Here is a 21,865-nt window from a genome sequence, read left to right on the forward strand (position 1 = left end):
TTTGATTGATCTGACAGACAGAATACAGACCCACAAGAAAGAAACTAGGTTTGCTACCTATAGCCACAGCAGTTTCCAGGGCATCTCCAGTTATCATCTTTACTGATACACCAGACTCAAAAAGGACTTGAACAGCTTCTCTCACTCCAGCCCTGGGGGGATCGATTATTCCAACCAGACCTAAAAAGGTTAGCTTGCCAAGTTCTGGCCCTGAAGCCAAAGCGAGTACTAGAAAAAGAGGGAGAAAAAAAAGAAGACAAAAGTAAATTATTTATAATTAATTTCCATGCATTAAAATGAACATTTAGAGGCGATTTTAACTTTCCAGTTTTCCATCTGAAAAAGTCATTAAAGCCAGATAGTCAGATATTCTTGTATGGACACAAAAGTTTGCTGTTCTCAAATAGTACTGGTTTATGAGAATCAGAGAATTTCTGTTTCACAAGTTTCCCTTAGGATTTATTTCTGTCTAATTTAATGTCCACCAAGTCTTGCCTAAGTGCAGGTGTACTAAAATGGGACAGTGCAACATCAGAGCAGACACTATTAAACTGCTATGCTAAACAACAGTGCTCCTGTGAAAACAATTTTTAACTAAATCTAAACTGTAAGAAGGAAATTCAGTTAAACCAGCAAAACTTCCATTGTGTAAACAGCAAGGCTCTGAACATTTTGTTTCTGTTCCTGGTGCCTAGCTGTATCATTCAATTGGTCTTGAATAACTCAAGGATATTTTGCCAGGGGTTCATGCCAGTGTTGCTTTGATGACTGAATCACAAGCTCACAGCAGCTGCCTTAGCTAATCGCTTTTCTTTTAAAGGTGATTTGCCATTCACAACATCAGATGAGTCAGATATTGTAAAGCAAGCTCCGTACATGAGTTACTAACTGCAAGACATAGGACTGGAGAATATGTACATTAACTATACCGTCTTCCAGACCTGGTTCCCAAGACTTGTTCTCATCTACTCACATCCTGGGGACATGCACAGGAGATGGTGTCTTTGTTATTGTGTGAAAATCTAAGACATTTCTGAAATGATGTTTCTAGCGATGAAGGAAATGGCACAGTTATAAAACTTCTGTAGGCTGTGCACTGACATGAAGTCAGGATCAAAAGGAGATTGTTAAATTTGGTCCTAATAAAGAACTGAACCACACTTCAAATGAAAGTCTCAGTGCTCAAATCCATGCTCTGATCCCCTTTCAAAGTTGCTTTTTGTTGCTTTAAAAGCAAAACTTGGCAGAGCAGCGATTAGATCAGGTTCAGCGTGAAGCTTTTCAATGCCACATTCAGACTGTATCCCAGACAATCACAACGCTTCTGGAAAGGAAAACATTCACCAGTACCAGTGCTTATTTTCAGCTCCTTTCACTTTCACTAATTTAAATCCAGAGGAACAAAAAAAGATATTTAAAAAAAAAGATTAATGGTAAGCAAGCATCCAGCAGACCTAAGACAGGATCCTTGGCAAACTGACATGTATTATAAAGAGATCATGCAAGTGATGCTAGGGATTAAGCCTCTGCCTATCCTAACCAGAATCGAGCCAGAAAGTATTAGGGCATAAGAACCTTAAGGGACACAGACAGTAAAGACTGACCCCGTAGACCTGAGGAGCCCATTCGTTTTTCTTCCTGCTGGTAGGTGGCTTTCTGCTGGGGTGTAAGCGTTAACGAGATGCCACTGCTGTTATACATAGTGCAATATCGAATAACTTCTTCAAATGCTCCTTTCATAAAGTAAACATCTTCCTGATCCTTTAAAGTAAGGAGATAATATACTTTATCGAAGAAAGAAAAGAGGATGTTTTAAAAATACTGATAATACATGAAGTTTTACATCTTGCATAAAAGATATCTTTTCTTTGCTCTTTTACCCGTTTTGTAAAATTTCCACGTACATGTGTTATTTATAGGATGTGAGGGTTTTGCTCTAGCCTTTTTTCATGCTCAGCCATCACAGACACAGGCAGAATGGTAATGAAAAGGTTGGTGAGTTTTTAAATCAGAGCACAGTATCAGCTGAGACAAGCTCCTTAAGCAGGCAAGGAAAAAAAGGCCAACATTTTCTTCCAAACAAACATCAAATCTTTCTTCCCCTGTCAGTTTTATCCAACAGCTTTTGTTTTCCTGCTCAAACCATTGCATGAAAAGAGTTATCTTTTCCCATTCAAGCACAGCATTAGAAACTAAAATTACACCCAAGTCAGGAATTTTGAGGTTTGTGCAGTTTTTCTTCCAACATAGTTACCTTTTGAGAGCACTATTTGCTAAAGAGATACCATTTCATGCCCATTGTCGGAGTGCACAATTAGGAACACAAAACCAGCCAACAGCACTGTTTGCTTTACCTGATTTTTCAGCATGCATTTCACGGCCATCCACTTTTGTTCAGAGCTAAACGGAATTTCCTTCTTTCTTACATAAATATCTTTTATGTCAGCTAATTCCATCTAAAGCAGAGTGAAATAAAAAGAGCACTGTAATGCTAAACAATATCAAAGCTTGTCTATATTTTCCATGGTACATCAAGCACCAATGGTTGACCAGGTACTTCCAAACAGTCATATTTGGTAGAGCTCAAGAGAAAGCATGTGGAGAGTAGAACCTCTGTTTCAGAAACACCTTTTCCTTTTGGTGCCTGACATGGGATGAATTAAACCTCAGCCTGAAGCTTTTGCAAGAACTGCTGGCTTTTGCAAGAGCTCTGCACTGCTGTCCAGGCCCTCGGTGGGGCTTTGGATCAAAGGCGGCTCAAATCCTTTCCCTGAACCGATGGCAAAGTTCTAGGTTGGGCTCCACGGATTTCTTCCAGCCCAAGCTCGGGCTCCCCCACTTCAGCTATTTCCCAACTGCCCTACTTGAAAGAAAAAAGGAAAATTGCAAACAACTGAATAGTCTGTTACAGGTGTGGTTTCAAATTCTTCCCTGATGAGTTAAGCTCAAAATAAATTCACCACAAGAAGACCCTACAGCTCTGACGTGTGACATTCTGAACCAACACACATGCCTGCCCTAGCAGCACGCACTGCACTCTGTGCACAGTTGCAGCCATCAGAAGTAGCTTCCGTTCTTTCTCTGCCCCTGCTCCACCAAAAAAAAAAAGTAAATAAATAAACAAAATAGAAGAGACAACTGCCCACATGTTCTGCTATTGATTGGCTACTCAATGGCAGAGCAGAAGAAAGACTTACGTTTAGCATTTAGGGAAATAAAATGTCATTGTTTTCAAAAAATAAAAAATCCAAACAACTGTTTTCACTGGTAGAGTTACAAGCTTAAAAATTAGGAGGCAAAACCAGGTATCTCTGTACATCATTTCATCAGCCACCTTCTCTGCTTTACAGCCCACCTGAGGTCTGTGGACCACAGGCTGCATAGCACAGATATAAGGTGTTTTATGGCTCCCTACCTGTGAGTATGAATACAACACAAATAAAAATATTGTTTTACACAATTATGACCAGAAAAAAGGTAAACAGCTATCAGATGATCCAAATCCAGGATGACCCTATGCTATGCTTTCTAGCATGGCCAGTTCTTGCTCGTTTTTCATACTCTTGCCTTTCTCCTGAACTCTTAATTGGCATTCACAGGAAATATATAAATAGACATTCTGGCTTCTGCTCAAAAGAAATCCATTATGCAGCATAATTGCACAGATTAACCAAGCAAAACAATTACTGCTATTAGCACAGAAGCTCAGGGAAGGTGGTTGTCCGTGACAAGAGTGTTACACCTTGTGTTACAAGAGGTGTACATCTCCAGCCCCAGGAAGAAGAGACAAGGAAAGACTAAAGCCAGTCTGTGGACTTTAAAGAAGTCTGATCACTGCTGTCAGACTTACAATTCCAGCTTTTATTTTTTATTTTAATTCTGAAATGTTTTAAATCTCAACAATCTTACCTTCATTGCAAGGGCCATGAGAGCTCCTTCTGTGGGCTGTCCTATCACACTGTTTTTCCTGATAATAGCGTTATTGACTACACAGCCAGCCTAGAGAAAGAAACATATTTACACGGTTTATTTTTTCCACAACTAAATTCATAGTTTTTTCATCTCTTTAAATGAAATAAAGAGAGATCAGAGAATGAAAGCAACTACATCCCAAAACATGTGCTATTCCCCATAGCAGCACCTCTTGAGTTTAGTTCTTGTGCTTTCTAAACCTGCATAATCCCCAGGATATGCCAACATTTTGATAAAATATTACATTTTGCATAAATTAACATGAAGCAAAACATGATATATATCAAACCAGCTTGATAAGTCATGAAAACTCAGTTCCTCCTACTGTTACTTCTAAAGTGCAGTATGTGTACAGTAAAGCCTAACCTCCATTTGAGGTTCCAGCTCACATCATTTCACTATCCAAACACTCTGCTTTAGTCTACACTCGAATGCACAAGATGTTGTTTAATGCTAACAAGAAATCCAGAGACCATCGCAGTGCATATATATATTGATTACACAGCTGGCTAAAGTCTACGGTCTGTCTGCATAAAAAACCTGGACGTGGTAATGTTAATTGCTCTTTCCCCTGCCAGAGTTGTATTTTGATCCAAAACAGCAATGACACTTAACTTGATGACTCTGGTCTCTCCCTATATGTCCTATGATTGCTACCTTTCACCAATAAGCTTCAGGTTTCATATCATAATTGCTCAGAACCGTTCTATGTGACTGCCCTCGCAAGGCAGTTTATTTTAGAAATACAAAAGTGGTGTTTTCACACTCATTACCCAAAGTGATCTGTGCAAATTAAAATTGAATGTAAATAGGACAAGCTGTTTCATAATTTATACTTACCTCCACTAGTTTCCCGACTGAGACATTGGAAAATTCTTTAAGAATTTCCTTTGATGGCAGAAGATAAACATTTCCTTCTCCGTTGTAGCCCACCCCACTGACCTGAGGAACGGAGACAGAAAGAGCAAATTTCTCAGTGTCAGGCAGGACTATACTGTGTTTGTATAGAGTGTGGTGCAGTTGAGGAAATTTCTGATTTTGAAGGTATTCTGGGATTTTTCTTTCTAGCTCAAGGCAATGCTTATATGAATCACTGCTGATAATGAATGTATATTATTAAGAATACATAAGAACAAAAAGAATTGGCTTGTCTTCTGAACTCATGGCAGACAAGTTCGGCAGCAGTCTCTCAGCTCAGTCAAGAGATCCAGTCCACATCCAGTCCTTTGGTCACAGTGGGTTCACTGGCGTTGCTCAAGCTCCATCCCCCTGATGCAGGGTAGCCTGAATCTCCACTACCTTATGTTTCACAGGCCTGCATTTTTCATCCACTTTACATGCAGGTAAACGAGCCAAATGAAAATATGAAGTCACTTGTAATAAATATTCCTACAGTAGGTGGACCCACAAGGGTCAGTGTTGGGTTTCAGTGTTTACAATAACTGCGGAGCACAGCAGATGAAGTCAATGAAGAACTTTGTTTATGGCATCTGAGCAGCTTTTGTACACGCAGCCCCACCTCTGCCTGTCTCCAGCACTGCGAAAGTCCCTTCTCTTTCACGCAACCAGTGACGTACAAGAAAGAGATGTTTTAGGACTGACTCAATATTCCTCACTTGGGCCTCACTGAACTAAAAGCAAATTGGCCCCACTGAGCTGGAATAGGAAAGGCTGTATCACCACCTCGTCCGTACCTCTGCCTGGAACCCGTCCGAGGTCACAAGCCGAGTCACCGTCATCTCGTTGGCTGTCAGAGTGCCTGTCTTATCTGAGCAGATGACATTGCAGCAACCTGATGCAGGGAAGTTTTTAATCAGAACTCATAAATTACGCAAATAATGAGATCCAAGGCCCCAGAAGGAGGAGAACACGTTCCCCTGATGCTGTTTAAACTGCACCAATAAGAAAGGGAGAAAATACCAACGGATGGATGAGTTGTGAGGAAAGGATGAAGGGAAAAGAATTTGATTGCATTTCAGGGTATCGTGCACAGAATTTGGTTGTGAGATGTGGTAGGAGACATCTGAAGATGTCTTTATGTTGTCTTGAGAATCAGCCTGTGAGCAGTTGGAGAAGGCCCTCATCTCCAGGGAGTTGACCAACGTACCCAAGCTGCAGTATTACACCTGGACAGAACAGCTCTTACATTCGGAAAAAAATTATCAAATTCGCACTCTGCCACATGCTTCCTCAAACGGGCTGTTTAACCCTTACTTCCCTCTCTAAGTCAGGAACAACAGCACTCCCTGCCTCCCCAAGGAGTTGCGAGGCTGCAAAACCACCAAACCTGTTACCAAAAAATACTTTAAAATCCACACTGAAGAGTGGAAGCTGCCCCACTCATGCTCTGTTTTTGTGGCCATAAATCACATTTGTTCCAGAGCCCATTTACATCAGATACAGCAAAAAAATGAGTTAGCGGTCACCACGGACTAGTTTCTACTCCTTAAAAAGGGAAAAACATGACTTTAATGCAAAAAAGAGAATCAGACTTCAGCTCCCTTCTATGTCTGAATTGCTTTGGAGGTGACCACGTGGCTTAGCACAGACCCGTGAACGTGGTGACCACCAGGTAAGAGCCCAGAAAGAATAAATAAGATTGGTCTGTGACCAAATTAATTGCGGTTTTGATGGATTAGCACGGAGAAAAGCTATCACCTCCAATATTTCATTTTTAATTATTTACAATCAAAGAATCAGGTAAAGCAGAAGGATTGTCTTTCTCCTTTTGAGAAATGTAACAGATGCGGTGCAATTAATGTGCAGGAGAGTGCAACTTTTTCCACACTTCGGCCGTCTTGCAGAGTACCTGGACATCTGGCAGTTATGCCTATTTGGGCGCAGCCCTTCCAGAACAAAATTCTTACTGAGATAAGGCAGTCTCAGATGTCCTGGGTCAGGGCAGGTACAATAAAGTGAGGGTGATAAGATCCCTTAACTGCAGAACAAACAAGGGTAGTTCAAACAATAGCAGCATTTCTAAGTCAGAAAAATCTTAGCTGAAGATCCGGCTGTGCAGCAGACATTTGAGATTACTCAGGCTGGGCTTGGCATTTGTTGCACATTTTAATGAGTGGGACTAAATGCACGTCTTCTCCTTTATCTAAGTGCCATACTGACCAAAGTCAGGGTAGCAAAGCCTGGAATATGGTGACCTGGGGATGAGGGCCAATTTGAAGGTAAAGGGAGGTGAAATAATACTTTCATTATGGTTTATTTTGCCCTGGAGCTGCGAGAATTGCTGGATGCCTTCTCATCGTCCTCTCTATGCCTATTTTCCATGACTCTTTGGACATCAGGGAGATGGCTGCACAGAAGGGCAGATGGTTTTGTCTATGTTGCCAGGCTTAACTTGAGGGGCTGCAAGGTTTTTTAGCCAGGCAGCAAAGAAGCAGGCTGGAGGGACCTGCAGGGTGGTCCCACAGAATAGAGAGGAATGAGAAACCAAGCCTTAAACCCAAAACAGACATGCCTGCAGAGAAGCACAAATTTTGAAGCAGATGAACAAACCATGTGGCTCCTTTGCAGCCTTACCTAAGGTTTCTACTATGGGCAGCTTCTTCACAATCACTCTTTTCTTGGCCATCCGGAGGACACCCAGCACCAGCGTTACGGTGACCACGATGGGAAGGCCCTCTGGGATGGCAGCCACCGCAAGGCTGGGGACAGCAGAGAGACAACGTCTTCAAAATGCGGGTCAAGCTGCAAGGACTGACCAAAATCTGCCAAAGGGACATCTCTGTGGGGGCAAGTTTTCCTGCTTATATGCAAGCATCTGAGTGGAAGCATGCAGAGCTTACTGTTGGGACTACTGGCACACCGTAAATACAAAAGCAGGATATTTATAGAACCCTTCAACCTTTTTGGGGGGTGATTGTGGTGGAGCAATCACTTTTCTTTTTCTCATTGCTGAAGAGCAATATTTTCTGGCTAAGTAGGAATTTAAGGGCTGGATTTCATTCATTTAACATTCTGATTATGGAAGTTGAATATTCCCTGGCATCGCAGTTCACACATTAGCTACTGGCCACATGCAGCTCCACATCTCCTACATGTAGCTTTTTTTTTTTTTTTTTAAAAGGACTGATTTTGGAGCCATGACAACGCCAAACAACAGGTTTTATGGGCCATACTAAAAACACATGGTTTATTATGTTTGATTAGGAGGTTGTGCATGCATTTCATGCTACATAAAATGCAAATTCCTGTCTTTATAAGTAAACCTAGTAAGAACAGCAAAGGCTAATATTTGCTGTTGTTACACTCCCACTAAATTCATAGTACAGATAGGAGAGGACATTCATGGCAGGATGAGGTGGAAATGTCAGTGATGATTTTCAAAATACTTTGTTCAGAGAAAATAAGGAAAAAAAGATTTGAATTTGATTAATTTCTAAAATTAAGTAAACCCTCATACTTCTTTTTCTATTAAACTCTATTGTAAAGCAAACATTAATTGCACCAGTGTAAGATCAATGTGTACTTATGAAGAGCGTTATCCAAGTTCTCTTGTGGATTGTCTATTGTTTTCAGCAGTAAACTCCCTGGGACATATTTCATTATAATCAAAGAGAAAAGTGCTCTTCAGTCCTCACCTAACTCCAATTGTGAACATGCTGAGAAGATGCTTCCCTTGTAACCAGCCAATGAGCATTATTAAACCTGGTGGGGGGAAAACATCCGATTAAAATACATTTATACATCTATAATCTGCTTTAGCTGCTGTTGGGGAATGGAATATGCAATGAGGCCCCCAGATCTCTCCCTCCCAGGCATCTGTGCTTGGACACCCCCACCCAGGTAAGCCATATCAACAAGTACTTTTGAAAAAAGTGGCCCTGGAGCACAGAGGGCTCTCACAGCTGACCGTGCAAATACAGGCATTGTGTTCAACTCACCAATTATCCCAAAGGAGAAAAGAGTGAGTTGCTTCCCCAGTCTGTCCATGCTTTTCTGGAGAGGTGTTTTGGGAGTCTGCAAACAGAGAACAGCTGTTTTGATTTGCTTATTGTGTAAGATTAGAATAGGATGGTAGGCCAGAGTGACTGCCCCACGCAGTCCTGGTTATGATTACTGTGGTCCTTACTGCTGCCCCATGTACCCTAGTGCTTATGCACCCAAAGCCCAAGACCAAGAGTCAATTAGTTTTATAAAACCTCATCTGTGTTGGTTGGTTCAGAGATCTAGCCTGTCAAAGCTTGGCATGTGTAGAAGTAAAATTTTTTTATATCTAGAAGAAATTGAGGGAAAAAACTAAAGAACAAGGACAAGAAGCCATGCAGTTTAGATGCCCCTTGGTCACACACAGGCATTCCATAGCAGAAACAGAGACAGACCGGGTGCATTAACTCTCAGGACTGCTCCTCCTCACCAACTTTCATCCAGCACACCCAACATTTCCAGAGTTACACAGAGGTTCCTTTACCTCTTCAGCTTGCATCATTTTGAACACCTCTCCAAACTGTGAGTTTTCACCCGTCCCGATAACTATGCCCTGAAAAGAAGTGGGGAAAAAAAAAAAAGAGAGAGAGAGAGAGGCAAATGAAAAAAATCCTATTTGAAGGATTCTGTGACAAATATCAAGTAAAAGGTTGCAAGTTACAGGACTCACTTTTCCCTTCCCGTATCGCACCAGGGTCCCCATGAAAACAACATTGCTCAGCGTGGTTATGTCTCCGGCTTCCAGCAACACACCATCAGTCTTGTTGCAAGGCTCAGCTTCTCCCGTAAAACTGGATTCATCCACCAGCAGATCTGTAACCTAATTAAACCCACATATTTCTGGCACCGTTAAAACAATTTTCCAAAGCAGGCTCTTGTCCATATAGTTATATTTACCTCTATTAGCCTGAGGTCTGCAGGGACCCTATCGCCAACAGAAAGATATATGATATCTCCAGGCACAAGCTCTCGTGCTAGAAGATGCTGCAGTTTTCCTTCCCTTAGGCTACATTAGGCAAATGGAAAAAGAATAAAAAAAAAAACAGGCTTTATTCTTTGTGCAGACTTGGGAATATGACTGGCAGGGGAGCAAAAGCCCTGCTCCAAAGAGCTTCCAGTGTACATAACATGCAATCTGCATAACCATGAACGTGTTCCCCATTGGGCTCAGTTTTAATTCTTAAACAGATGGGCAACTTACAGAAGATTTACATTTCAGCAGTAAGTGACTTGAACGACACTTAGTAGGTAGGAGTGACAAGAAGGTGTGCTTTCCCATTGCTCACGCTTTAAGTAGTGACATGCTGATACCTTGATTGAAAAAGCTTGAAAAACTTTTTAATGACTGGCATTTTTTATTGTATTTAAAGTATCGCCTTTCAAGCGGATAGATTCTTACGGTGTTGTTATATTGTAAAGATAAATAAATAATTTAACAGCGGTGTTCGTAAGATCCAAACCCAGGTGAACTTTGAACCAGAATAAAGCCCTACAGAGCTTTTGAGACGGAATGTTTCTCTGAGCCTCACGGCTTATTTGCGTTGGCTGTGACAGGACCAATTTGCAAAGACACAAGCAGGAAAGCACAATCTAAAGTGCTGATACCGAGCATCAAAGCAGCCGGGCGTGGGCGCCTGCCATGCCCCACAGCTGCCCCACAGGCAGTGGCATGGCCACGTTCACACGTGGCCGGCTGTAGGCCTCTGTGCCTGTGTGTACGGACAGCAAGGGTGTTGTTTTTTAGTTTAAAACTCTTACCCCTTGTCCTATCACTATACTCCCTGACAGAATCCATCCCCAGCTTGCCTGCAGCCCCCTTTAGGCCCTGGCAGGCCGCTGTAAGGTCTCCCGAGAGCCTTCTCTTCTCCAGGATGAACAACCCCAGCTCCCTCAGCCTGTCTTCACCTCCCAGACACCGCTTTCTCATCAGGCACACGATGACCTGAAATCATTTTCTCCACAGGCTGGTTCTGCCCTCATAACCCAAAGGTCGCAGAACCACCGAGCCAGGCAGCCAGCCGCGCCTCACCAGTTGCACTCGGGGGGGACCAGCTTGTTCAGTTCTTCCAGAGACTTTTCCGAGCGATACTCCTTTTGAACAAGAAAGGAGAAGAAAGCCAAGTTACGTGAGCGACCTGCTCATGGCACAGCCCCGGCTGTGGAGCAGAACCCTGGCCGACGTACCTGGATGAAGGCCACGGTGACCACGATGAGCACCGCCTGTGGACAGAGAGGTGTTAGAGGCACGGGCACGCCGGCTCTGGGAAGCAAAGGGTTGGGTGACAGGAGATGTGCCACCTACCATGGTGATGCTCGCTGCATCCTCATATTCTTTAGTGATGACGCTTACTAAGGCAGAAGCCAGCAGCAAGAGAATGAGGGGATTTTTAAACTGGGAAAAGAGACAAAACAGATTGCGGTATAACGTTAAACATGGTCTGAGCTGGTCTCAGGAAGGATTTAGAGGTGCTGTTTTTTTGGAGGGACTTTGCTGCCCAGGCAGAGCAGCTGCAGTGCCCATGGCCAGACTACATGGGACAGCCAGCATCAGGGACTGCAGGACAAGGCAGAGGCTCTCACCAAGACACAAAAGTTTCCTCTCTTTCCCCCCAGCTGCACAGGCAAGGCTTGTCTATGCAGACATATAGCGCAGGGCTGACTCTAAAATCTCCTTAGAGTCAAGACAGGTGCAGACAAAACCTTTTATTGTCTTTTCAGAATTTGAAACCAGAAATCCTCTCTCTCTCTCTCTCTTTTTTTTTTTTTTTCCCCGTCTCATTAATCTGCTAAGCTCTGCCCTGGTCCCAGGCGCCAGCACTCTACCAGTCAGATGCTGCAGTCCCAAAATCATGGAAAACATCACCAAAATCAGCAGAGGCTCAGGAAAATCAAGTGCTTTTGGAGAGTTCCTTACTTTTCCCCCCACACTTTTAAACATGGATTTTAAGGACCTTACTCATACTTGAGAAAATCTCAGCACTATTCAGCTAATGTAGGAATTGGTGGAAGTGAATCACATTGAAGAGTTTGTTTGGTGTCCTCATAGGAGAAATAACTTTTTAAAGTAGTCAAGGCAGAGTAAAAAAACCCTCCTAATACTTCACTGTTTTTGAAAATTAAAAAAATCCTTGAAGAGATTTAGTGATGCTTACATCAAACTGCTAAAAGAGTATTATCTGCATAAAAAAAAAATAATATATAATCCATGCAATAAAAATAAAGTCTTTCAAAGAAAGGAAAATCTTCATTATCTAGCTAAAATAAAACCAAGCAAGCAAAAATAAATAAATAAATAAATAAATAAATAAATAAATCAGTCAAATTGCTGGCTGAAAACACACACAAAAAATTTAAACCACCTTTCTTGTTTGGTTAAAAGCTCTGAAAGAGAGGTGAAAGATACATTAAATACTGATAAGAGTAGTTAACAAAAGAAAGACTCAAAAATAATTCAGTTGGGGAAAAACAGGACAGCACATCCCACCTTCTGCCAGGCTTCTTGGGTGCAGCTGGCTTGAAGGGCACCAGTGACTGCCAGCGTAACCAAAATCACAGCTATGGATGGTTTTCCCAAACCTTTAATGATTTTATCACTTGCCTTAAAGGGAATAAATGTGCTCCAGAAACCAGGTCACCGAGCTATAGCTTTTGATTTGCAGGCTGCATGGAGATAAAAAGGTTTATTTTTATTTTAAGATGTTATCTCCACTTTAAATGAACCCACATCTGCATCTCACAATGGCTTTCCTGTGGGAACAGACAGTTTCAGTATCCGGGGCACATCCTGTCCCAAGGCTGAATCCAGGGAAGTCGAAAGCCTGAATATTTCAACATACAGACACTCTCGGGACACCTCAGCCAGGGAAATGAGAGTCTGTGCTGAAAACCCCTACCTGGTCTAGGTATTTCTTCCATATGGGCTCTGCGTTATCTACTGAAAATTCATTCCAGCCATGTTTCAACCGGCGCTGTAGCACAGAAGTCTCCGAGAGTCCAGTGTGTAAATCAACCTAGCAGAAAATCAAAGCAAAACAACTTTACACATTGTAGGATAGTCATAGAAGAAGGAGTAAGGCCAATCTTTTTATGTTAAGAAATTGGCAGTAGACTGGGCATGATGCTCATGATTCAGTGTCACAAAGGCCTGGGGCTGCTCTTTGAGCAGTGTGTGGCTCCACAGCCAGCACAGTGTCCCCCAAAATAAAGCTATCTGCTGCTTTTCTGCTTAGGCACTTGGTTTGTTGAACTGTAAGACTTGACCATCAGTTCTCACAGGAACTCATAAAACAAGCATAAATTAATTAAAAAATATATATATATATTTCCACTGGTGAGAAATTATACAAGAGATGACAAATTAGAAAACCACACTGCAGCAGGGGTGCCCGTGATTTGTTCCAGGTGGGGGACGGTGGCTGGGCAGGGCAGGACATGGGGCCAGGCTGTGTGGGAGCTGCAGAGAAGTCACCCAGGATGCTAAATCCACGTGAGGAGTTTTGCCTCTGAAATGAAACCTGCCACAAAAAGCAGGGGAAAAAGGGCTGCGTGCATTTGCACAAGGTTTCCTAAGGTGCTGAGGATAATTTGGGTCAACAGGTGTGCAGCCTGCAGACTGCGATGCTATTTTCACAAGCACAGCTCAAACACTTACATTTAAGGCTTTTGCCAAGTCTTCTTTATGGCATTTACATGCATCTTTTGGGGGCAGAACCGTCACCTCCTTCTCCTGCTCAATGACTTTCAGCTCACATTCCTCCTGGCTCTGCAGAAAGGAGATAAAGCGCTCATTAGGCAAGAACCCCATTAAGAGAAGCCGTTCAACATCTCTTCACCTCTTCCCCCTAATCCCATTCCCTTATCTCACCAGCCCTATGGCTCCCCAGTTAGCTAAAACACATCCCACATCACAGCGCTCTATAATACTCACTAATTAATCCTCGAAGGCAGGAGGAGCACCTCCTTATGCCCAGCAGCGAGGAGCTCGGGCACCCACCCGTGACCCCTCCAAGGACAGCCGGTGGCTGGGAGAAGCCGGTCCTGTGCAAGCAGGAGGCGGTGGCACCACCCTCCAAGCAGGAGCCCCTTCATTTGGGTGATGGCAGAGCAGGAGATTTGCTGTGCTCTACCCGCAAAGTGCCTGATGATGTTGTGTTCAATACCGTTCGATAATTAGCCCAAATACTGGCACTTTTGATCACCCCTGCATACATCCAAATAGTCAGCGACAACTGAAGGAGCTCAGTGTTACCCCCCAGCCCTGCAGCATCCCAGACAGCCCTCGTGCCCTGTTCCACACCAACACCTCTGGTCGTCTTCCACGCACATTTCCCAGCAGAAAAGACCACAGCTGTGTTCTGCCCCCTTGCTGCCTTCATCTCCACACAGCAAGCAGACAGGGATGCTGGCAGCACGCTTCACCCCCCTACAACCTCCCTTCCCCTCCACTGTCCCCAGCTCATCTCCCTTGAGAGCTCCCCCAGCTGCTCAGCAGAGGAGGGAAGGTAAAAATTGGGTTCAGCTGAGTGTTTTTCGGAGCCTTTACAAAGATTTTGAGGCTGCCTTGGTTGCGAGGCTGAGCTCGAACCTTTTTTTTGTTGTTATCAGCTAGTGGAAAGCAATGTGATTAGGAGGTGGATTACCCCAAAGACAAACACACAGCAACACCGTGGGCAGGAAAGCATGCAGGGCTCTGCTGTTTGCAGGGATCCTGCCCAAGATCAGCATTTTTCCATGACAGTATCTTCCAGCCCACTGCACGCTTGATGCTCAGAGCAAGGAAAAAACATTTTCCCTTGTTAAAAATATAAACTTGTCAGAAGGAAAAATGAATGGAAAACATGAGATAGAAAAACTCTGCTCCAATGGGAGGAAGCAAACCCCCCTGGTGAGGCTGGGCAGGGGATGCTTGCTCACATGAGGCTCCTTTCCCACCTCTGCAGCCATTTTCCATCTCCAAGCAGGAGAAACCCTCTTAAATCTCACCCTAACTTCTCCCTTCCGTGATAAAAAAGACACAAACTGGAGCATTTGCTGAGCTCCTCTTGTTGCTCTTCCCTTGAATGCAGCAATCCTGGATGCTGTGAGTGGAGGAGGCTGGGTGCTGCGAGGGTGAGCGCGGTGCTGAGGACCCTGGCAGGGGACGCTCAGCCCATGGGAGAAATTCAGCACCCAGGGGGTTTCGGGGTGGAAACGCTCAGGCTCAGGTGCTCAGCAGCACCTGAGCAAGGGCTTGGAGGATGTCGGGGATGCCTGAACCAGTATTTGGGGAGTTAGCCCTTCTATGAATACTCAGGAGGTGTCCAGGAACATCCAGCGTTCTGCAGTCCAAAGCCTGAGGGAGATGCAGAAAATCTCTCTTCCTTACGTTGCAGCACTCCTGTTATTGCTGTTTAAGCAGCTTCTACAGGCTCCTCCATGCTGCCAATGGCATGAACAGGTACCGCTGCCTCCAAGGAGGCTGTATTTTAATTAAAGGAGACGGAGGTGGGAAGAGACACGGGCAGAGGCGTAACATGCCTGCAGTCCCACAGAGCTGCTAGGAGAAGGCAGAGCTGCCAGCTCCCCGCGCTATCACTGCTATTTACCCTCGGAAAGGCGTGGAGGAAATGAATGACAAGAGCACACAGTGCGCGGCCGCGAATCAATAGCCAGGCCAGCAGCGCCGTGCTCCTTGCAGCCGGGGCTGCTCTGCAAGGAACACTTTTCCTGTGAGCTGATTTCTACTGATCAGCTTGTGCCCGACAGTGATTTGCCTGGCACGGCTTCTCCTCCCAGAGCAGCTCCAGTGAGGGCCAGCTCGGGACTGTCTTGTGCATCGCTCCTTGTCTACCTTTTAAACCAGATGTGGGCTGTCAACGTTATCAATGCACACTTTTAACCTTTATCCCTTATACATAATTCAAGCACAAAAGCGTGATGCCATTAGAGCAGGTTAGCAAGAAGGAGGAATTACAATATATCCCCTGCTCGGTGGGCTTGGGAGATGCTGGGGACCTGGAGAGGCCCCATCCATGCAGCAGCCCACCCCGTGCTGCTGCTGCCCACACCGCTGCACCCCCGGCCCCAAAACGATCCATGGATTGTCACACTGAGCAGCCGTGCCAACAGGGAGAGCGCAGGGAGCACGAAACCCTCGTTGTGTGCTCTGGCAAGCGGCCCAGAAGAGCAGTTCTTGGGATTTCCACTCCCCCAGCTCTGCTTTTCCTGAGCTTTTGGGTATTTCTCACTCCCCGTCTTAGGTTACTTTGGACCAGCTAGTGTATCGTAATCTGGTCAAAAGTGGGCTGGGTTATTTAGTCTGACAAGGAACCCTTTAAAATCTTAAACAGAAACCCTCTTCTTGTCTATTCTTCATACCTACTGAAAAAAAATAAACCAGACTAATCCCTCAGAAGCCCTTCGGGCTGCTTTTTGGGCACATGTGGCAGCTGGTGGCCTGGGGAGCTGCGTTTCAGGGGCACAGGAACCCCCCTGCAGCAAACCCCAGCCCCCCGAGCAAGGGGCTGCCTCGCTGGGCTTCCTTATTGGAGCCACCCGGTCCCAAAAGGACCAAAAAGCCAGATTTAAGGCAGCTTTGGTGCATAAGGTCTCCTGGGAGGGAGCTGCTGCAGCCCCAAAACCCCGGGGGAGCTGGAAGGAATGAGTTAACTCCTTGCTTGCTGGATGCTTTGCAGAATGCAGAAATTGGGCTTGACACCCCTGAGGGTTTGAAAAAGTGTTCATAAGGAAAAGCCATACCACTGCTTTGCAGAAGCAGTCCCATGGGCTCTCTTTCTTTACCTGGAAGGCGAGCTGCACTATTTAGTTTTATTTTGAGGGCATATATAAAATTAGGTACCTGCATGGTAGGGAAAATATTCTGGTGAGGATGCTCTGCAATTCTGGAAAGATATAGGAACAGAGCCCGTGATACCGGTGCTCCCTGCCATGGCTACTGAGACTCTAGTGGATTAAGTGCTATGGGAGAAAAGACAAAAAGGTTTTTGGTGATGCGATGCGCCTGGGGCAGGAGCCAGCTCTTTCTAAACCTAAGAGAAGAGCCCCTAAACCACAGCAGGTGCCCAGTGAGCTGGCAGGAGATCCTGGCAGGGAGCTCCTCTCCTCTCCTGGTGCCTTCCGAGACCGTAAGGGTGTTCCCACCTTGCCCTGACTTCGGTTCTTTGGGGATGAAGGAACCAGTGACCAGATCTGGGCTTGGATGTTCTTCAGGTTTCAGCAGGAAAAACAGGGTTCTCTTCAACCGAAAGCCAGCGCTGCAAACTCCCTGTGATTCTGAATGTGCCACTGCAGACAGAGAACTGAAACTTTATGCATCAGAGTCTCTACGCCAGCTGCATTTGTGCTTTGATGGGGAAGTTAACTGTTCTGCCACCTCCAGATAATGCCATCGGCAGAGCCCAAGGGCTGCCCATCACCTTGCAGCCGCCAGCACTGGGGCTTCTCCTTCGCTCACTGCAGCCAGTGTATTTATCCTGCTTGAGACTCATCGGATCACCTGGACTCACATCTTTAAGGCCCAGGACAATCTTTTTGACCTGGCCACTTAAGAACTATAAAACTGAAAGTGTTCTGTGGCTATTTTCAAATAAAGATGCAAAATATCATCCTTAGAGGAGACACGAGTCATTTACCAGACTAAATCACAGTCTGGGAATATTCTCTTGATTTATCAAGTTGTTTAAGGCATGGCAGTTACTGAGATTAATAATAATAGTGGCAAAATGCAGAGAATTCTTTGGTGACTTTATATAGAATAAACTGGGAACTCCTTTCAGGAGTGCAATAACTGCTATTCATTGCTCTTCCCCAGTGCAGCGGCTTCCCACCAGTCACCCAACATACTGGCTTGGACATTGTTTGGATTTATTTAAGCCTCACTCTGACAGCATTGTAAAAAGGTTTTCTGGTGGGTATCTAAACGATAGCAACATCTATGTGGTCTTTGGAATCAGATTATTCCTGACACCCTCGAGTCTCTGCAGACCTGCTCTGAAGTCGCTCCATCACCGCGCTCACCCGTAATGGGTTCTTCCAGGACTTGCCTGGAAGTCGCTTCCCCACTGCACTTGCACGTTGCTGCCTACTTCCTACGCCCGCAGCCAAAACGCCAACCGTTTCCCCGTCACGTTACACAAGTATGACGCTGCACGGACTACGGCTCAAATTCAGGCAGGGCGTACGTTTGTCAGTAAATATGTATCATTATTTATTTTGGCACGACAGAAAAGTTACTGCCAAAGAACAAGCCAGCCTAATTGCCGGCGGCATCCTGACTACATAGGATTGGAAACCTCAGCTTCCTATCAAAGCGAGATTACAGAAATTTGTAATCTCAGCGGCACCTTCCTCTCCTTGGGGTTTCGAGCTGTGTTTAAGTGGCACAGAGCAGCAACGCACAACACACTGCATGGTGCGTGGGGTAAGAGCTCAACGTCTTCTTTTCTTCTCTCTGTTGCCCTGACCAACCCCCTGCTGGAAAGACAGGGCTCAGAAATGATCAGAGGATTAGCTGAAATGACATCTGACAAAGGCCTCAGTCAGAAAGGAACACAAGCATCTTGAAATGTATGGATGGTGTTGTGGGGACAGGACTAAAGGCCAAGGTGCTAAAAGAATTAGATCAGGTTCATGTGGGAGGGCGCCCGATCTGTCTGTTGTGTGGGAGAAAAATGGGTCTTGAGCAATGGTAATCCCTGTGCTGAGCAAAAAAAGTGATGATAAAATAATCCCAGCCTGTGAGTTTCAGTGGAGAGAAAGCAACAAGAGTAACAAACGTGACTCCCAGGCCACCACCGGCCACTCTCCGACCCATCTGTGAGGGTACCAAGAAGCGGTAGTGAAGGGAAAAATCGATGTTCATAGATCAGCATTTTTCAGGAAAAGAAAGTATTATGTCAGAGTTATGAGTAGAGCTGCCCAGCTCATCTCGGCCACTCATTAGCAGTAATGAATGCAGGCAGAGCACACAGACAGCCCGGCTGTCCCAGCCCATCTGCTGCGGCCTGAGCTGCGCGCCCTGCCCGTAGCACGCAGCACGCGTATCCTCATCTTGTCCCGCTGCCTGGTAAACATCAGCAACCTCGTCCTGCTTACAGGGAACGATTCGGCTCTCAGGGCACGGCCACAGCAACACCAGGTTAGCAGCCGGACAAAGCAGACCGGCAGGCAAAGGTGACAGATTCAACCCCAATCCTACAAATTATTTTTGGCAGGTCCAGGCAAGGGACATAAGAAATCCTCACCTCCTCTTCCGGCTCGGCGCTTCCCAAGGGCTGGTATTTCTGCGTGAAGCGGACGAGGGACCTTTTCTGGAAGAGTTTGGCGAAGCCTCCCTCGACCATCTTTGCCGGGTCGGTGGGAAGCGCCCCGGGGGCCGCGGTGCCGCTGCCACCCGCTGCGGCAGGGCTCGAATTCCCCAGCAGGCGCGGGGCTATGGTTACGGGCGGGGAGAGGCCGGGTTACCTGCCGCCAAGTCACGCCTTCGGCTGCAGGTGCCAGAAGGAGCCTGCGCACCTTTCGCCCATAAAACCCTGCCAGGGGAAACCTGCGAGTGTTTAAGACCCATATGAGAGCGCGGAACGTGCAGGTACAGCACCCAAAGGGCGCCTCGAGGTCTGTGGTTTCCTCTGCCCGCTGAAAACGTGCAGCAGGAGGAGCATCGCCAGGTGCTGCGTATCGGGCAGGCAGGGAGCTTGTTTCACCGAGGCCACTGTGCATCACACGCGGCACCGAGCCTGCTTGTAAACTTCTAGGCTGGAGAAATCCTGTCTGAGAAGTGCTCCGGTCAGCAAAACGCCGGCACTTACAGCTAAACACACCAGGAGAGGGCATAAATGCGTAACGTGTGTGTAATGGGAGCCCCCACCCCTCTCAGGGGTGAACCCACACTGAGTTTGTGGTGCTTTTCTATTAAAAAGCGACAGGCTTTCGTTTGCCAGAGGGGAATGTTTTCATGCTGGATCTTGACATGTGGGTAAAGTTAATTGTTTGCATCCTTTTTGAAGATTTATAGCTGTCTGTCAGGGAGCGTCGTGCTCTGGTCTGCACCAGGAAACCTATGTGCTCCCTCAGGCAGCATGGCCACAGGATTCACTTAGGCTTAAATTGTCCCTGTGGTGTAAATTGCATTCAGGGAATCAGTGTCATTCCCAGACAAAGAAAAAAATTGTGCAATTTCCTGCAGAAGAATAGTTTTCTCCCTGGACCTTCAGGTGCCACCTTCCTGGCTCCGGGTCAGTGTCGGTGGGTGGTGACACCCAGACCATGATGGGACCAAGATCCCAAATTCTCATCTGCGTGACAGCTCGTGGTGCCCCACACCTGGCTTAATTCACCAAACGGGTGCCTTCCCACAGAGCATTTCGGTTTTCTTATTTGCACCTCCCGTGTCCCGGGTCTAGCAAACAGTGAGGAGCCACGGAGGATACCCCGCCAGCACGATGGGGTGTCAGCCACTGATCATGCACGTCCCCACATGCCATGCCCCACTGCGGCAATCCGGAGGGAGGATTTAGTCCCAAAGGCTGAGGGGAAGGCAAAGCGATTGGGAAACACCCTGCGAGCAGCTGACCTCTTGTAAAACACGGCTGGGACTTCCTACCTCCCTCGGCTCCTGATTGAGAAATGCTTTCTTAATGACCCAGAGCAGATGCGTCAGGCAGATGAAGGAAGTTCCTGAATCAGTGCAACAAGGCTCCTTCCCACGGGAAAACATCCAGGATCATGCTTCGTGCTGATCTTCAGCCTGCTCACATCCAGGCCTTGCCCAGGGTTTCAACTTACCCAGGGCTTGAAGGCAACCCGGGCTCCCAAAGGCACAGAGGTTCAAACCTTCCTGAAATCTATGGGAATTGTGTGGCAAAACATCCTAGAGCTCAGCATGCTTTGATCTATTCCCTCCTTCTGTGGCTTTTGTAAGGAGCAGGAGGGCAGGCAGCTGCTGCCGTAGTCCCGACGGAGCACACGCTTCTGGTCACCTCAGCGCACTTGGCCTGGTCACGGCCTGGGGACCTTAGTGAATTGCTCCTCGTGGCTCTGATAGAAAAGCACCAAAAACCATTTTCCCCCTCTTGAGGCTGGCAGGAAGATTTGACGGGGTTTGTCCTTTCCTTTCTCACCCCGAGGCCTCACCATCGCCCATGCAAGCAGCACACAAGAGGAGCTCGCAGTGCCGCTGGGGCTGTACGATCCCGAGCGCGGTGCTCACTAGCCCCGCGCTGCTGACAGTGCGGCTAATTGAGCAACAGGCCCGTGCTGTCGGTTTCTGTATTTAACCTCCCCCTCTTGGCCAAAAGCTGCTGCTGGTGGAAGCACGGGGAGCTTGGCATTGCATAAACAAGCCGGAGAAGAGCAGAACCCATGGTATCCGTGAGGAGGACGGAGGCCAACGTGCCGTGGTCAGCGTGGAGGCACCCGCTGGGTGCTGGGTCTGCAGCCCCACACCCCTCAGGGACCTACCAAGACACGCAGGGCATGGAAAGGAGCAGGACATGGTGAGAGCAAAGTGCCACAGTCATCGTGTGTCACGGGCTGCTATCCAGCAGGCCTGCGGATCATGAGAGAGTCGTTCGGGCTCAGGACCGTGCCCACGTCTGTCACCTGTATGTTCATTCAGTCCTGAAACATGAGGTTGCGTTTCAGCACCAATGACAGTGAACAAATGCAGAAAGAAAATGTGGTTATTGCTGAATATTACCCATGCATTCTGCCAAGTTGCTGAATGAAATTTCGGTTTATTGCCGCTTTTGATTTCTGTCCGGAAATCTAATGGCAAATCCATGTGTTGTGCTATCTGATGGTTCAGAAAATGCTGGGAATAAACCGAATCAGGACCACAATGTAAAGAAAACAACACTAATACAAGTTGTACTTCTTCATTCTTGTCACATATAATTTTCACACTATAAAATAATAACACATAATTTTCATACTATAATAAAAAAAAAATAATAAA

General features: G+C 46.1%; 1 protein-coding gene across 2 annotated transcripts in view; it reads right to left on the bottom strand.

Annotated features, from left to right (window-relative positions):
• ATP2C2 (ATPase secretory pathway Ca2+ transporting 2) overlaps positions 1-19,386 on the bottom strand; it is a 24,556-nt gene extending 5,170 nt beyond the window's left edge. The window contains exons 1-18 of one of the 2 annotated variants that reach the window (XM_080552043.1): positions 19,155-19,386; positions 13,565-13,675; positions 12,807-12,923; positions 11,216-11,305; positions 11,098-11,133; positions 10,943-11,004; positions 9,811-9,919; positions 9,584-9,733; positions 9,398-9,466; positions 8,871-8,946; positions 8,568-8,634; positions 7,507-7,631; positions 5,667-5,764; positions 4,813-4,914; positions 3,910-3,999; positions 2,355-2,456; positions 1,605-1,761; positions 58-228 (exon numbers count right to left, since the gene is read on the bottom strand). In XM_080552043.1, the coding sequence (XP_080408169.1) occupies positions 58-228; positions 1,605-1,761; positions 2,355-2,456; positions 3,910-3,999; positions 4,813-4,914; positions 5,667-5,764; positions 7,507-7,631; positions 8,568-8,634; positions 8,871-8,946; positions 9,398-9,466; positions 9,584-9,733; positions 9,811-9,919; positions 10,943-11,004; positions 11,098-11,133; positions 11,216-11,305; positions 12,807-12,923; positions 13,565-13,675; positions 19,155-19,253 (1,831 nt within the window). In that variant the 5' untranslated portion in view covers positions 19,254-19,386. Of the gene's footprint in view, positions 1-57; positions 229-1,604; positions 1,762-2,354; positions 2,457-3,909; positions 4,000-4,812; positions 4,915-5,666; positions 5,765-7,506; positions 7,632-8,567; positions 8,635-8,870; positions 8,947-9,397; positions 9,467-9,583; positions 9,734-9,810; positions 9,920-10,942; positions 11,005-11,097; positions 11,134-11,215; positions 11,306-12,806; positions 12,924-13,564; positions 13,676-14,213; positions 14,304-19,154 lie in introns of those variants that run through there. The other variant, XM_080552044.1, reaches the window with a different exon arrangement.
• Between the last annotated feature and the right edge of the window lie 2,479 nt (positions 19,387-21,865).

This window comes from Anser brachyrhynchus, assembly GCF_964034855.1.
Source record: "Anser brachyrhynchus genome assembly, chromosome: 12".
Taxonomy (NCBI): Eukaryota; Metazoa; Chordata; class Aves; order Anseriformes; family Anatidae; genus Anser; species Anser brachyrhynchus.